This window comes from Theropithecus gelada, chromosome 13 (assembly GCF_003255815.1).
Source record: "Theropithecus gelada isolate Dixy chromosome 13, Tgel_1.0, whole genome shotgun sequence".
NCBI classification, from domain to species: domain Eukaryota; kingdom Metazoa; phylum Chordata; class Mammalia; order Primates; family Cercopithecidae; genus Theropithecus; species Theropithecus gelada.
Genome location: NC_037681.1, coordinates 8,859,322 through 8,873,830, shown reverse-complemented (window position 1 = coordinate 8,873,830; position 14,509 = coordinate 8,859,322). Strand labels below are relative to the sequence as shown.

The following is a 14,509-nucleotide window of genomic DNA, read 5'->3' as shown; positions in this document are numbered from 1 at the left end:
GAGAATAGGATGTCATTTCCCCTTTGCCTGGGGTGACAATAGCACTGCTTTGTTACTGTGATAACCTCCACAGGGAGGATACTTTGCTCTGTGCCTTGGGAGCTCTGTATATTGTTCCTGATTCTCTTTCAAGATGTTAATTGAAATCTCTTTTTACATATCTTTAATTTTATCACTGAATTTAAGTCTTTCCAAATTTACCCCCATTCTGACATGTTTCATGAGGTCCTCTCTGAGGCCATCACCCTGTTGGCATCCACCCACTCGCTAAGGCCTCTCAGGACCTTGTCTTCTAATAAGACAATTGTATTTGGTCATATAAAGAGTCAGGTCTTCACTGGCACATGGTTGAAGCCCTAAATTTATGTTAAATCTGAGGTCATACCTGTTGTTAGAGTGATGCAATTATTAAGAGAATGGCAATGCATAGTCATGGTGCATTTGTCCCAGATCTCAATTTATAGATGAGATACATTATGCATTTTATTTATTTCATGGGAAGATTTTTTTCAGGAATAGTCACTGCCTGATTTCCCCAACTCAAACTCTTTTGATTAAGAAAATTAGTTACAAGACAAATGTAGAAGACTAATCATTTCCCAATTGATTGATATTTTGCAGTAGTAAATTTATTTTTATATCATTCTATTACATAAATGGTGACTCTGAAACCTACTTATGAGTTCTTTAATCTTGGAAGTTATTATTTATACATAAAAGTACAGAATGTTCACTCCAAGGTGTTGCATTTTCTCTTAGTAATGTGGCTTCTGATACCTATGCATGATTTTCTTGTGGCGTCTACTTGGGATCACACATGGGAAGGCATGACGCAATTGTTTGTTTTTGCTGTATCTGTCATGCGCAATAAAATATACCTGTACTTAAGAAAATAAAAAACTCATGTAGGCAGACTCTGCTCTCTAATTTTCTATTTTATTTTTTTTACTGGAATAGCTGGTTCGTTGATATTTTAAATCATGTTTTAATAGTATAGCAGACTAGCCACCCTATAGGAGACGGACTGAGGCTCATACGCTCCATATTCAGTCACAGTTCCTTGCCCAACAGAATAAAAGGCAAAATAGTTGGCATAGTCTGTCTCTTATTTTGTTGTTGTTCCTCTCAGATATCAGGGCAGAAGTTCAGTGTGGATCCTGCCATTTTCTTCTCATAATGCTTATCAAAGTTCTCATTCATAGCCACAGTAAAATGGTTCTTCCAGTCTCCAGGCATCCCTGTAGGACATCAAAGAAGTTCATGACAGACTCTGCACCCATTCAACCTGACCTTTCTATAGCGAATGGTTCCTAAGCCTAACCACATGATTTTCCCATGAGCGAGGGTCCCTCAGTCCCACTCCACCTGGTCTTTCCACTATGAATGGTCCCTCATATCCACTCCACTTGGCTTTCTTACCACAAGGCACACAGCATCCTTATATTCCTTCCTCAAATGCTGCAGGCCCCACTGAGGTGCCGCACTGTGCTGAATCTTCTGCTCCAGGGTACACTCCTGGCTCTAGTGCACCCAACCCAAAGTCTACAGCTCGTTACCATCATGGACTTCCTTGGGGACATCCTATCTTCCTTTCCCAGGGACAGTGAAAGACCTTATAAGATGTCAGTAACCTCACTGGAGCGGATATTTCTTGTGGAGTAAAATTAAAGAGTAAAGGCACCAGAAGTGACATTTAGATACCAGTGATCTTCTGCAAATTGTTGTACCTTGTCAGCCCAACAAAAGCTGTACTAAATTATTCTAGTGCTTTATTTCTACTGGTTTATTTAAATTATTTCTCTAAATTATTTGTTTGTTTCTCTAAATTATTCTAGTGCTTTATTTCTACTGGTTTACTACCCTTTGAAAAGGTTAATCTGAAATGCTTGACCATAATATCAAATTCTAGATTCCAACTTGAACAAGTTAACTGGAATCTTCAGGAATGGGGTCACTGTTTTTAAAGGTAATTTTGATACCATCGGGAGAACTGGTATTGGGGAATTCCTAGTATAGCCTCCATTTTACTTTCTTGTTTGTAAGTTTTTTGCAGCTATTTCTTCATGTATCTAGAATGTTAGCTTGTTGAGGACAGAAACTGTTCATTCATCAGTACACTCACACAACAGACCTTTATTGAGTTATTTTGAGGTGTGAGTCTCTGTACTAGGTTCTAGTGGAAAAAAACTGAACACAGCTCTCTCTTTGAGGCAGCTTGTTATCTTATCTTGGAGACAGACATGAATGCCAATAGTTACAAATCTGAGTACTAAGTGCTTAGCTGGGGTTTTGAACAACAGGGAGAGACAAAAGATAAGAGTTCAAAGCTGCTCAGAGGATGCACGAGCCTTCAAGGGGGAGTTCATGGTTGAGCTGGGTATTCTAATCAAAGTGAACAGCACCATCAGCATCACCTGAGTACTTGAGAGAAAGGCAAATTTGAGGGCAACTCCTGGACCCACAGAATAAGTATCTTGGAGTGGAGATCAGCATTGAGAGCTTTAGCAAGGCTTTCAGAGATTCTAGTGTGACTAAAGTTTCAGAACCACTGACGTTGGCTTTCAGCAAACAGGCAGTGTGAAGGGAGCAGAGATTCAAAATTTAACTGAAATGAGTCACTTCTTCCTGAAAATTAGGTTTAAAATTATCTTAGCTTACAGGGCAGAACATTTTTTAGAATTGAGCTAAGGAAAAGAAATGCCACCAACCTTTCCTCATGAAGTTTGAGATGGAGTGATTGAATATGTGAGATGGTATCCCAGTGTGGTTGGCCATGGGATTATCCTTCATTACATCAAATGAGGTATGGTGGACGATCTTGTTTATAACGTCCTCTGACAAAGTTTTCTCCAAGAATTCCAACACCTTGTGGATCTCATGTTTTGGATTCTGACCATGGAAGAAAACAGCATTGTGAAGAGAGGGGAAAGAAGAAGAGCTCGGCCAATTAAAGCAACAGCTCGTTTAACAGAATAACGTTGTCAGGAGGGTTTCTGGGTCTGACCTATAAGTCTCAGTGCCACTTACTTTTTTTATATCCTCGTAGAAGAGGTAGAGGATCTGGTGCGTGTCTTTTGCAGCCCACCATCCTTTCACATGGTCAAACCAGGACCCATAGAAAACTGGAAGAAGACAAAGCACTGTTAGTTCCAATGACCGGGAGAAAACCCAAGGCTATAAAATAAATTAGCGCTGCTTTGAAATAATCTTCTGTAACTTTCATTCTGGTTAATTAATGAAGTGGAAGTAATTGTCTACTATACACTTTGTCTATATGGTGTAAAGCAGAGATTTATAGTACACATTTATTATACGTGACTTTGCATACACCGACTATGTCTTGTGACATGCCTTAAAACATTAGGCAATAAAGTACTTCCCCTGTTCCTGGTCAACAGTGTTTAGTTTCAGACTCAACTAATTCAGGCCATCAGATATAGGGGTAGGATCCTCCTGCTGCTTTCTCTGTATCGCTGCGCTATGAAGTTTATAAGTTCCTGTTCCGAAAGAGACACAGCAGCAGCAGAAAGAAAGGTGCCCTCGAGGACAACATCTATTTCCAGCTGAGACTGCGTCTACGTGGTAAACACGGGATGCATTTTCTTTCCACCAGTTGGTAAGAGAATGCATGCACACCTGAGTTAGCCAGCAGCATATTTTATCCCAGGATATTTTAGTTCCCTGATAGGTTGTAACTTTTGGCAGCTTCCTGGTTTGGTTCTGGGTAATCATTATAAACACAGGAATTATCTTTATTCAGTGTGAGCTATGTTGCAAGCATTGTGCTAAGTGGACGTGAAGGTTTGTCTGAAGGATGATGGAAAACATTCTCCAGAGGAAAATGACCACAGACCTAGTGAGCAAGTGTGTGAAATGCTCTCTTTTGAATCAGGACGAACAGCGATGTACATTTTCAGTGACTCGAACCTTGGCATGTCTCATGGTGACTGGTATCTGTGTCAGCCAGGTTCTCCAGAGAAACAGAGCAATAGGCAAATCGAGAGGAGAATACATTATTCCTCCTGTATGCACAGGGGATATATCCCATAATTCCCAGCGCATGCCTGAAACCACAGGTACCACCAAGTTATAATAGTGTATGTGTTTTTTCCTCTACACACATTTGTATGTTACTTTAATTTATATATTAGGCACTGTGAGTGAATTACAACAAAACTAATAATAAAACAGAGCTATTATAACAATATTCTGAAATATATTCACATCTATGCGAATGTACTCTCCCTCTCTCTATCCTTTTTTCTCTTGAAATTCTGTAATATTTTTGGATTGGGGTTGACTGTGGGTGACTGAAACTGTAGAAAGGGAAACTAAGTAAAAAGGAGACTCATCCATGTATATGTATGTATGTGTGTGTTTTATCTATGTGCATTATATATATGTGTACCTGTATAATTTATTTTAAGCAATGGTTTTATCCTATGTATATATAGTTAAATGTACATATATAATGTTAATTATGTATATGTGGTTTATTTAAAGGAATTGGCTCCTGCAATTGTGGGGCTTAGTGTGTTTGAAATCTGTAGGGGACGCTGGAAAGTCAGGCAAGATTTGATATAACAACCTTGAGGCAGAATTCTTTCTTTTGGAAACCTGAGTTTTTTTTCTCTTAAGACCTTCAACTGATTTCATAAGGAACACCCATATTATTAATATTTAACATTATCTCCTTTTCTTAAAGTCAACTGATTATAGATGTAAATCACAATTACAAAATTGATAGTTTCACAGAAACACCAGAATTGCTGTCTGTTGAAATAAGTAGGTGCCACAGTCCAGCCAAATTGACACAAAGAACAGTAAGACAACCCAGGCCTTGGGAAAAATCATATAAGAAAAGAAGCTTGGATCTCCTCTTCCTCTGCTTCCTTCTACTTTTCTGGCTCTCAAAACTTCTCTGCATAAACATTGGAAATCTATTCACCTGGGGTGCAATCTAGATTTGTTTTTTTTCTTATTGGCATCTGTCAGTCAATTTTATTTACGTTTCTAGAGAAAATGTTCTAATGAGGTTATTTCTCTTGATTGTCACTGGACAGACATGCTTGGTGAAAATTATTATTTATTGACTTTTCCACAGATACCTGTTTTTATTCAGGTCATGTTTTGGAAGTCACTTCATTTTGATTCTTCTTTTCCCTCAAAAGAATATGAATGTTGTGGTCAGGACTGGTTATAATGAAGCTCAGGTCCCTGATACAGTTCCTCAAGGATAGTTAAGTTGCTCAAGGACTGGGAGCTCTTAGCGTTACAACTCAGCCATTTCACTTATGGAAGTTCTAATTATTTGAGAGACATTAATGAAATGGAGGCGACACCATGTAATTTTCATACATTTGTCTAGGTTCTGCTCACTGCTGTTACAATGCAATACTATAATCATGTTTCTGTATTAATGCTCATACAAATATGTAAAGATGGTCCTTACCTCCTAAATCACCTTATGTAGTCATCTTGTCTTTCTTCTGTCTAGAGATTGCTGTTTCCATGAGACATTCTTCTTCTGTGAAGGGTTTGAGATCCTTGCCAATCTGATTTGACACCTGGTCAAATCCAGTCAATTGCTGTTTTGAAAAGTGTGGCCCTCATGTGTTCACTGGTTCTCTGGACGGTGTGATCTTGTTAGTAAGCGGATGAGGGGTCATGGCTGCTAATTCTAATGTGAAGTTTCTGCAGGTGAACAGGTCTAAGCTTGTTCACTATGACCTATGGGAAAGGCTCTCTGTGACTGTGTAGTGTGTGACTTTCGTAACTATACGTGATGGCCTGGCAGTCCAATAACACTGCTAGATTAAACCGCAGGATATCATCTCATGCCTTCGCACTGCCAGGTCTTTCCATAGGAAATGTTGCCTCTTCTTATTTTGAAGTTGATTGTTTGAATCTCAAGTCAAGGATTTTGGGCTTTTTACCTTTATCTCAAATCTTATGACCCTAGTTGACCTCAATTTACATTTGTATTCTATTTTGGAAAAATACCTCTTCTACCTGGCTTTTCCAGTCCCAGATCATCAAGATAGGACCTCGTCAATCAGGATGTCTTTTGTACCTCCAGTTTACAGAGGTGCTTGTTGTTAGAGTCTCCTGAAAGAGGGTGCCAAAAAACCAGTTTGCACTCACCTTTTCCTAATACGAATTTCTCATAAAATTCCTCTAAGTTCTGAGGATCAGGCATATAGGAAGCCATCCTGTGAAAGTGGTAGTAAGACACCAGGCAATCCTTGGGATTTCTGGCCACATAGACAATCTGAAATCAAAGACAGGGAAGGAAGCCAGGGAGAGAAAAACAGACTGAGGAGAAATAGTCTAAGCGAGTGTTTCAGTACCATGGTAACTTTATCCTGTAAGTTTATAGCATTAGATACATTAGTTATAAATTAAAATATTAAATAAAGGGAACCTTTTTGACTCTGCAACCCTGATAGCCATGGAGAACACTAAGACAAAGGAGAGTTCCCCACTTCAGAGTGGTTTTGACGAACCAAACAAGCAAAGCGTTCTCGGGCATTCAGGGAACAGGCCATGAAATGGTGAGTTTCAACTGTGTCTCAATTAATTGAAAGAAATTTTCCAGACTCCTACAACAGGGGAAAGACTAGAGAGCAAGAAAACATTTTTGTGCATACCATCTCATTTGGCTCCTATTAGGGTTAGTGTTAGGTAAAGAGAGAACAGGTGTTATCTTTAAATAGAAGAAGTAAATGACCTTCAGAGAACTGGAGGGACTCCCACTGATTCCTGCTTAGTACATGAGTGGGTCAGGCCTGGTCACAATAATTGGGACACTGAGTCCAGAGCTAGTTCCTTGATATTTGTATGAGACTCACAGGGAGGAATGTTGCAGACAGTGGTTCTCAAAGATTAGAGTGTCTTTGCTGATATATGTGTGTGTGTGTGTGTGTGTGTGTGTGTATATGATATATTATATGTTACATAGGTTATACATATAACTATATATGTGTGTACACACAGACACAATCATATATAACATTGTTAGGACAGAGGGGCATAGTAATGTGATGACTGGAAATTCAGTATTGTTCAGTCAACAAATGCAGAACAGAGACGTTAACCCTTCCTATGTGCCAGACAATGTTTAACCTGACAGTTATTGGGTACAATCAAGTCCCCACCTGTCAGGAACTCACAGTCTGATCATTGATGTAAGAAGAGAGAAAATTATAATGTAATGTGTTGAACCAAATGATGAGGTAAACCCTTGCACAGATACAAAAATATAGATACATGGAACTCACCCAGCCATGGAGACAGAGAAGCATCCTATAGGAGGTCTCTATGAAAAGACCAGGAGAGCAAGAAGGAATTATTCAAGTAAAGATGAGGAGATGCTTGAGTCTAATGGGAGCATGTGGAAGGTGTGGGGATGATCCGTGCGTGAAAGGACATGTAGGATTTCAGGAGGACTGTAGTGACGATCAGGGAATGGGAAGACACTGGGGAGGAGATGAAGGAAGGTGCAGACTGTCACGGGCATTGAAGTCATATAGGGGATATGGAGGCATCTTCATCCACCTGTGGAAGTGTTTATAGTAGGGAAATGCCTTAGTCACATTTGTGTTTTCAGAAGAATAGCGGTTATAGGGAGGAGGGGTTGGAGGGGGCAGGTCTAGAGGCAGGCTGACAAAGTGGGAGGAGAAGAGAGCAGTGAGCTGACCTGGGTACAGGTGGTAGTGATGCCGTATAGTGTACAGATTACAGGATGGGAAGAAAGAACTGGACTTTGTGACAGATCAGATATAGAGCTGAGGGGGATAAAAATGAAGATAGGTTTGAGCTTAGTCCACTGAGTAGATTATGGAGGCGTGGAAGCCTTGACAAGGAGCAGATTCTATACTTCTGCTTCTGAGGCCAGGAGAGTATCTTCTAGTACTTTGGCAGAGCAAAGCAACAGGGTTTTATTTTTAAATGTGTTTCCCTCCATTCTAGCTCCCGATCCACTCTCTGATTTGTAGCAACAGAGACTCAATTTTGGAAAATTTGACCAAGAATTTTTCATGAAATAGATTTAGAGGGAAAAGAATTTTAGAAAACATGGACATTTGCAGATTTCAAATTTATGTAATCCTTGATATCAAGCACTTTGCCTAAGAAAAATAGCAAATTATATTTTGGAAAATGTATTTGGAAGCATATTATTTTGAAAGATACCTTCAGTTTTATAGTTTATATCCCCAAGTTAGGGGAGGTTTGAAAAACTCACTCTTTTTACCTTGCAGTTTTCTTTCCAGATAGATGGTGGAATCAGATGTGAAGGGAGATGTGTTTTTATCAGTCGTGGTGAGGACATTTCAAGAGCAATCACCCAATCTAGCAAGAAACAGTTTACATTCTTTATTTATTCTTGCCAATCTCCCAAAATACTTGACTTCCATTTGTATCTTAGTCTAAAGAGTGATTACATTTTGTTTTCTATTTATTGGAAAGAGTAATTGTTTTCCACAAGGACATGCAAAGCATTCAGTCCTGTCTAACCTTCTAGGAGACTTTTTCTTATTTCCTTATTCTTTCAGCTTTTAGACTTTCAGGAAAGCTCTTTCTTGCCCTCAAATTATTCTGGGAGTGTTCATTGTATATCTGGTTGTTCTTTTCCTTTCTTTTCTTTTCTCTCTCTTTTGTTTCTTAAAAATCACACCCATCCTTTTACAATAGGCTGCCATTCTTGGAAGATCTTTGAAATTAAATTTATTTCTTTTTTTCTTTCCTTTATCTATTTTTTTTATTATACTTTAAGTTCTAGGGTACATGGTCACAACGTGCAGGTTTGTTACATATGTATACATGTGCCATGTTGGTGTGCTGCACCCATTAACTCATCATTTACATTAGGTATATCTCCTAATGCTATCCCTCCCCCCTCCCCCTTTCCCACAACAGAACCTGGTGTGTGATGTTCCCCTTCCTGTGTCTAAGTGATCTCATTGTTCAGTTCCCACCTATGAGTGAGAACATGCGGTATTTGGTTTTCTGTTCTTGCGATAGTTTGCTGAGAATGATGGTTTCCAGCTGCATCCATGTCCCTACAAAGGACATGAACTCATCCTTTTTTATGCCTGCATAGTATTCCATGGTGTATATGTGTCACATTTTCTTAATCCAGTCTGTCACTGATGGACATTTGGGTTGATTCCAAGTCTTTGCTGTAGTGAATAGTGCCGCAATAAACATATGTGTGCATGTGTCTTTATAGCAGCATGATTTATAATCCTTTGGGTGTATCCCCAGTAATGGGATGGCAGGGTCAAATGGTATTTCTAGTTCTAGATCCTTGAGGAATCGCCATACTGTTTTCCACAATGGTTGAACTAGTTTATAGTCCCACCAACAGTGTAAAAGTGTTCCTATTTCTCCACATCCTCTCCAGCACCTGCTGTTTCCTGATTTTTTAATGATTGCCATTCTAACTGGTGTGGGATGGTATCTCATTATGGTTTTGATTTGCATTTCTCTGATGGCGAGTGATGATGAGCTTTTTTTTATGTGTCTGTTGACTGTATGAATGTCTTCTTTTGAGAAGTGTCTGTTCATATTCTTTGCCCTCTTTTTGATGGGGTTGTTTTTTTCTTGTAAATTTGTTTGAGTTCTTTGTAGGTTCTGGATATTAGCCCTTTGTCAGATGAGTAGATTGCAAAACTTTCTCCCATTCTGTAGATTGTCTGTTCACTCTGATGGTAGTTTCTTTAGCTGTGCAGAAGCTCTTTAGTTTAATTAGATCCCATATGTCAGTTTTGGCTTTTGTTGCTGTTGCTTTTGGTGTTTTAGACATGAAGTCGTTGCCCATGCCTATGTCCTGAATGGTATTACCGTCAGAGTGAACAGGCAACCTATAGAATGGGAGAAAAGTTTTGCAATCTACTCATCTGACAAAGGGCTAATATCCAGAACCTATAAAGAACTCAATCAAATTTACAAGAAAAAAAAAAAAAAAACCACCAAAAAGTGGGCAAAAGATATGAACAGACACTTCTCAAAAGAAATTAAATTTATTTCTTAAACTAAAATTGGTTTAGTTTCTTTTCACTTTTTTTTCCATGGGAAATATTAGCTGTCTATCCACAAACACATGTAAAGCATTTTTCTTTCTGAAAGCCTTCTAGGAGATCTTTCGTTATTTCATGTTACTCACCAGGTTTTACACTCTGAGGAAACCTTTTCAGCTCCCACAATGAATTCTGGGAATGTCTATGGTATATCCCCCCTACTTCTCCTCCTTTTTCTTCAGAAATCACACCTGTCCTTTTACAATAGCAGATTGCTGATTTCTGGCCTTTCCACTGATTCAAACATATGAAGGTGAATACAAAGGAGAGGGCGTGTCCTTTATCGTAAAATTGGGAAGGAGAAGTATGAGAAATATAATGAAAATCTTATTGGGAAGCCGAAGGCCACCAGCTTAGAACAGGTGGGAGCCCTGAAGACCCAATCTAGGATTTGACTCGTTGGCCTGTGAACAATTTCACCTTGTGAATGATACAGGCTACTTCTGGCTACCGCGGAAGCTCTGTCAAAGACAGTACACATTGCTCTGGAATCTTGAAGTGAAAGTCCGTTCTGTCTTGGTGCTTATTACTCACCTGGTTTTTCTTTATGGGGAAATTTCAGTTCAAGGAAAGGATGTTTGTGTAGAGAATGGTCTCTTTTGCATTTCTCCACATCACCATCATTTTGAATCATGTCTAAAATTTCTTGCATCCAATGTGTCCCTGAAAATATTTGAAATAGTTCTTTAATTTTAGTCAACTGACCTTTCATTCTAAGTTATTGAATATTTTGAAGAAAGGGAGCAACATGAGAGCACTTGGAAATTAGATCAATGTCGCCAAGGCAAAAAATGAAGCTGTTGTATTGCACTTTTATCTATGTATCTATCTATCTATCTATCTATCTATCTATCTATCTATCTATCTATCTATCATCTATCTCTCTGTGTATCTAAGTATCTATCTATGCATCTATGTATGTATGTATATATGTATATATCTGTCTGTCTATCTCCTTTTTACTCTATAGTCTCTCAACTATCATGTTTGAGTGAACCATTTCTGCATTTCCTATATTATAACACTTCATGCCTAAAAATGCTGTATCTCCCAATATGACATTCTGTTATCATGGTTGCTAAGTGTTTCTCATCACATCTAGTGTATTATAAATCCTTAATAACATGAGGTACTCAACCTATGTTAAAATTTTTTCCTCTATTTACGAGGTAGGTCTTCATATAAGGAACTTTCCCTCATAAATTAGGGAAGAACTACAATTTCTCTAAATTCTTTTGCTTAATTACTTCTTTTTAGCCTAAGAGAAGAATAATAGTTATCTTCAATCATAATACAGAAGTTTTTCTTTCTTTTTGTTTTTTTTCATCATTATGGCATCATGTTTTTTAAAATAAACGTCAGTGTGGTAAAAATTACATAGAATAGAATGAACCTATTAGAAATGTATGAAATTTTTCAACTGTATGTAGCCATTACAAAAGTCGAGAGTAGAACCTTCTATTTCAGTTATTCCTTTCCTCACTTTTGACTCCACAAAACTGCTGATTTATTTTTTGCCAATATAAATTAGTTTTGTAAATTGTTGAATATCATATAAATGAAACCATACAGCATGTCCTCATATGTCTGAATTTTTTCACACACCCTCATTATTTTGGGATTCCTTTATGTTCTTGTATATATCTGTTTTTCATTTCTTTTTATTACTGAGAACAGTTCAACTTTATGGATAAGCAATGATTTGTTTATTCATTTGTATGATAATAAAAATTTAGGTTTTCTTCAGTGCTGGGCTAGTTTTGAGTAAGTCTGCTATAATATTTGTGTACAGGTTTTTGGGTGAACATAGATTTTTATTTTGGGGGTGGGGGTGAATCTCTAGGACTGAAATTGCTGGGTTGTTTGTTAGGTGCATGTTTAATTTTATAAGAAACTGTTCAACATTAATACCATGTTACATCCTCCCCAACAGTGCATGGGAATTTCAGTTGCTCCGTGTCCTTATCGACACTTGTTATTTTCAGGTTTTTAGCCGTTTGAAGTGGTGTGTAGTGGTATTTCATTATATATAATTCACATTTTTTCATCATAAGTGATGCTAAGTATCTTGTTTTGTGTTTATTGGTTAATAGTGAACCTTTTTGGTGATACATTTTTACATCTTTGCCCACTTTAATAAATTTAGTTTTTTGTTTTCTGTTCTAACAGTTCTTTATACCATCTGGCTAGATATATGTATTGTAAATATCTTCTCTCCATGTGTGTCACATATTTATATATTTATTTATTTTTATATTATACTTTAAGTTCTAGGGTACATGTGCACAATGTGCAGGTTTGTTACATATGTATACATGTGCCATGTTGGTGTGCTGCACCCATTAACTCGTCATTTACATTAGGTATATCTCCTAGTGCTATCCCTCCCCGCTCCCCACTCCCCACAATAGGCCCCGGTATGTGATGTTCCCCTTCCTGTGTCCAAGTGATCTGATTGTTCACTTCCCACATATGAGTGAGAACATGCGGTGTTTGGTTTTCTGTTCTGGTGATAGTTTGCTGAGAATGATGGTTTCCAGCTTCATCCATGTCCCTACAAAGGACACATACTCATCGTTTTTCTTGCCTGCATAGTATTCCATGGTGTATATGTGTCACATTTTCTTAATCCCTTCTGTCACTGATGGACATTTGGGTTGATTCCAAGTCTTTGCTCTTGTGAATAGTGGTGCAATAAACATACTTGTGCTTACGTCTTTATAGCAGCATGATTTTAATCCTTTGGGTATATACCCAGTAATGGGTTGGCGGGGTCAAATGGTATTTCTAGTTAGTTCCAACAAGGTTGGAAAACACCATTTTCCACAATGGTTGAACTAGTTTACAGTCCTACCAACAGTGTAAAAGTGTTCCTATTTCTCCACATCCTCTCCAGCACCTGCTGTTTCCTGACTTTTTAATGATTGCCATTCTAACTGGTATGAGGTGGTATAACTGGGTCTTTAGAAGAACAGAAGTTTTCATTTTGAAGAAGTCTAATTTATATTGAACTTACATTAAATGCAAACCATAACGGTTAGTGCTTTCCATTTTTTCCCCAAATTATTGATGCCTAACCTAAAGTTTGAAGCTATTTTCCTATCTGTACTTCCATGGTTTTATAGATTTAATTTTAGTATTTTGAGGTCTGATGCATTGCACTTTGAGTTTTTTGCATGCCCCACCAAGTAAGGGTCAATTCTTTATGTCTATCCTTACAAAAATATCACAGTCTTTTGAATGCTGAAGCTGAGTTAAATGTCAGGAAATCAGCTCATATAAACCCTACCACTGTGTTCTTCGTATCAAAAAATTGGCTTTTAATGACAATTACATTTTCATATATATATAAAATCTTGGAATCAATTTGTCAGTTTCTGATTGAGATTGAATTTATAGATTAATTTAGAAACAGTTGATATCTTAAAAATATTAATTCTTTTGATCCATAGATATGGTATGCTTCCTTATTTATTTAAGACTTATACACCTTCTCCCTGTAAGTGTTTTCACTTTGAAATCATGCACAGCTTTGTTAAATTTACTTCTGAATATTTCATGTTTTCAGGTGCGATTTATTTTATCAATGGTAGTTTTAAAATGTCATGTTCAATTGTGTGTTGCTGGAATGTGGAAAGATAATAGAGTTTTGTATATTGACTATATCTTATTGTGACCTCACTAAATTTGCTTAGTAGGTTAAGTGATTTTTTCATTAAGCTCCTTAGTATTTAAGAAATCTATGATGTTTCCATTACACTACTAAATAATGTGGATTTTTAAATAGATGTCCCTTATCAGGTAGAGAAAGTTCCCAATTTGAGCTTAATTTCCTCTACTTTTTAATCTTGTTATGTTGGAACTTTAAATTACTTATTGTAGATCTTTCATATACCTACATACACTTCCACTATAAGTGTAAGTTATACTTACCTACGTATATAACATGTATAAAATTCATTTAAAAAATCTTTCATCAAGTGCTACTTTAACTGCTTCTCACAAATTGTAATAGGCTTTTTTTTTTATCATCATTCCATTTATAGTATTTTCTACTGTCCTTTATAGTGATATATTATTTAGAATTATATTGCTTTATTTCTAAATATTTGTGCATATATTTCTGTTGTTGATTTCTAATTTAATTCTAATTGTATTCAAATAACATGTTCTGTATAATTCCAACTATTTTAGGTTTATTTGAGAATTTTTGTTTAAATCCCATCCGATGGTTTACAGTTGTAAATGTTTCATGTGCACTTGGAAAGAATGTGGGTTCTGGTACTGTTGAGTAGAGTAGTATTTTTTAGGGTTCCAAAAATATCTTTAGATCAAGCTTGCTGATAATATGGTTAAGGTCTTCAAAATTTCTGTGTATCTTTTCTACTTATTCTAGAAATTACTGAATGAGAAGTATTGAAACTTTT

General features: G+C 37.1%; 1 protein-coding gene across 1 annotated transcript in view; it reads right to left on the bottom strand.

Moving 5' to 3' along the window:
• Positions 1 to 917: 917 nt before the first annotated feature.
• The window catches only part of LOC112605323 (sulfotransferase 1C3-like), a 39,216-nt gene continuing 25,624 nt past the window's right edge, over positions 918 to 14,509 (bottom strand). The window contains exons 3-8 of the mRNA XM_025354988.1: positions 10,617 to 10,745; positions 8,255 to 8,352; positions 6,145 to 6,271; positions 3,028 to 3,122; positions 2,709 to 2,889; positions 918 to 1,238 (exon numbers count right to left, since the gene is read on the bottom strand). Of these exons, the coding sequence (XP_025210773.1) occupies positions 1,126 to 1,238; positions 2,709 to 2,889; positions 3,028 to 3,122; positions 6,145 to 6,271; positions 8,255 to 8,352; positions 10,617 to 10,745 (743 nt within the window). The 3' untranslated portion in view covers positions 918 to 1,125. The remainder of the gene's footprint in view (positions 1,239 to 2,708; positions 2,890 to 3,027; positions 3,123 to 6,144; positions 6,272 to 8,254; positions 8,353 to 10,616; positions 10,746 to 14,509) is intronic.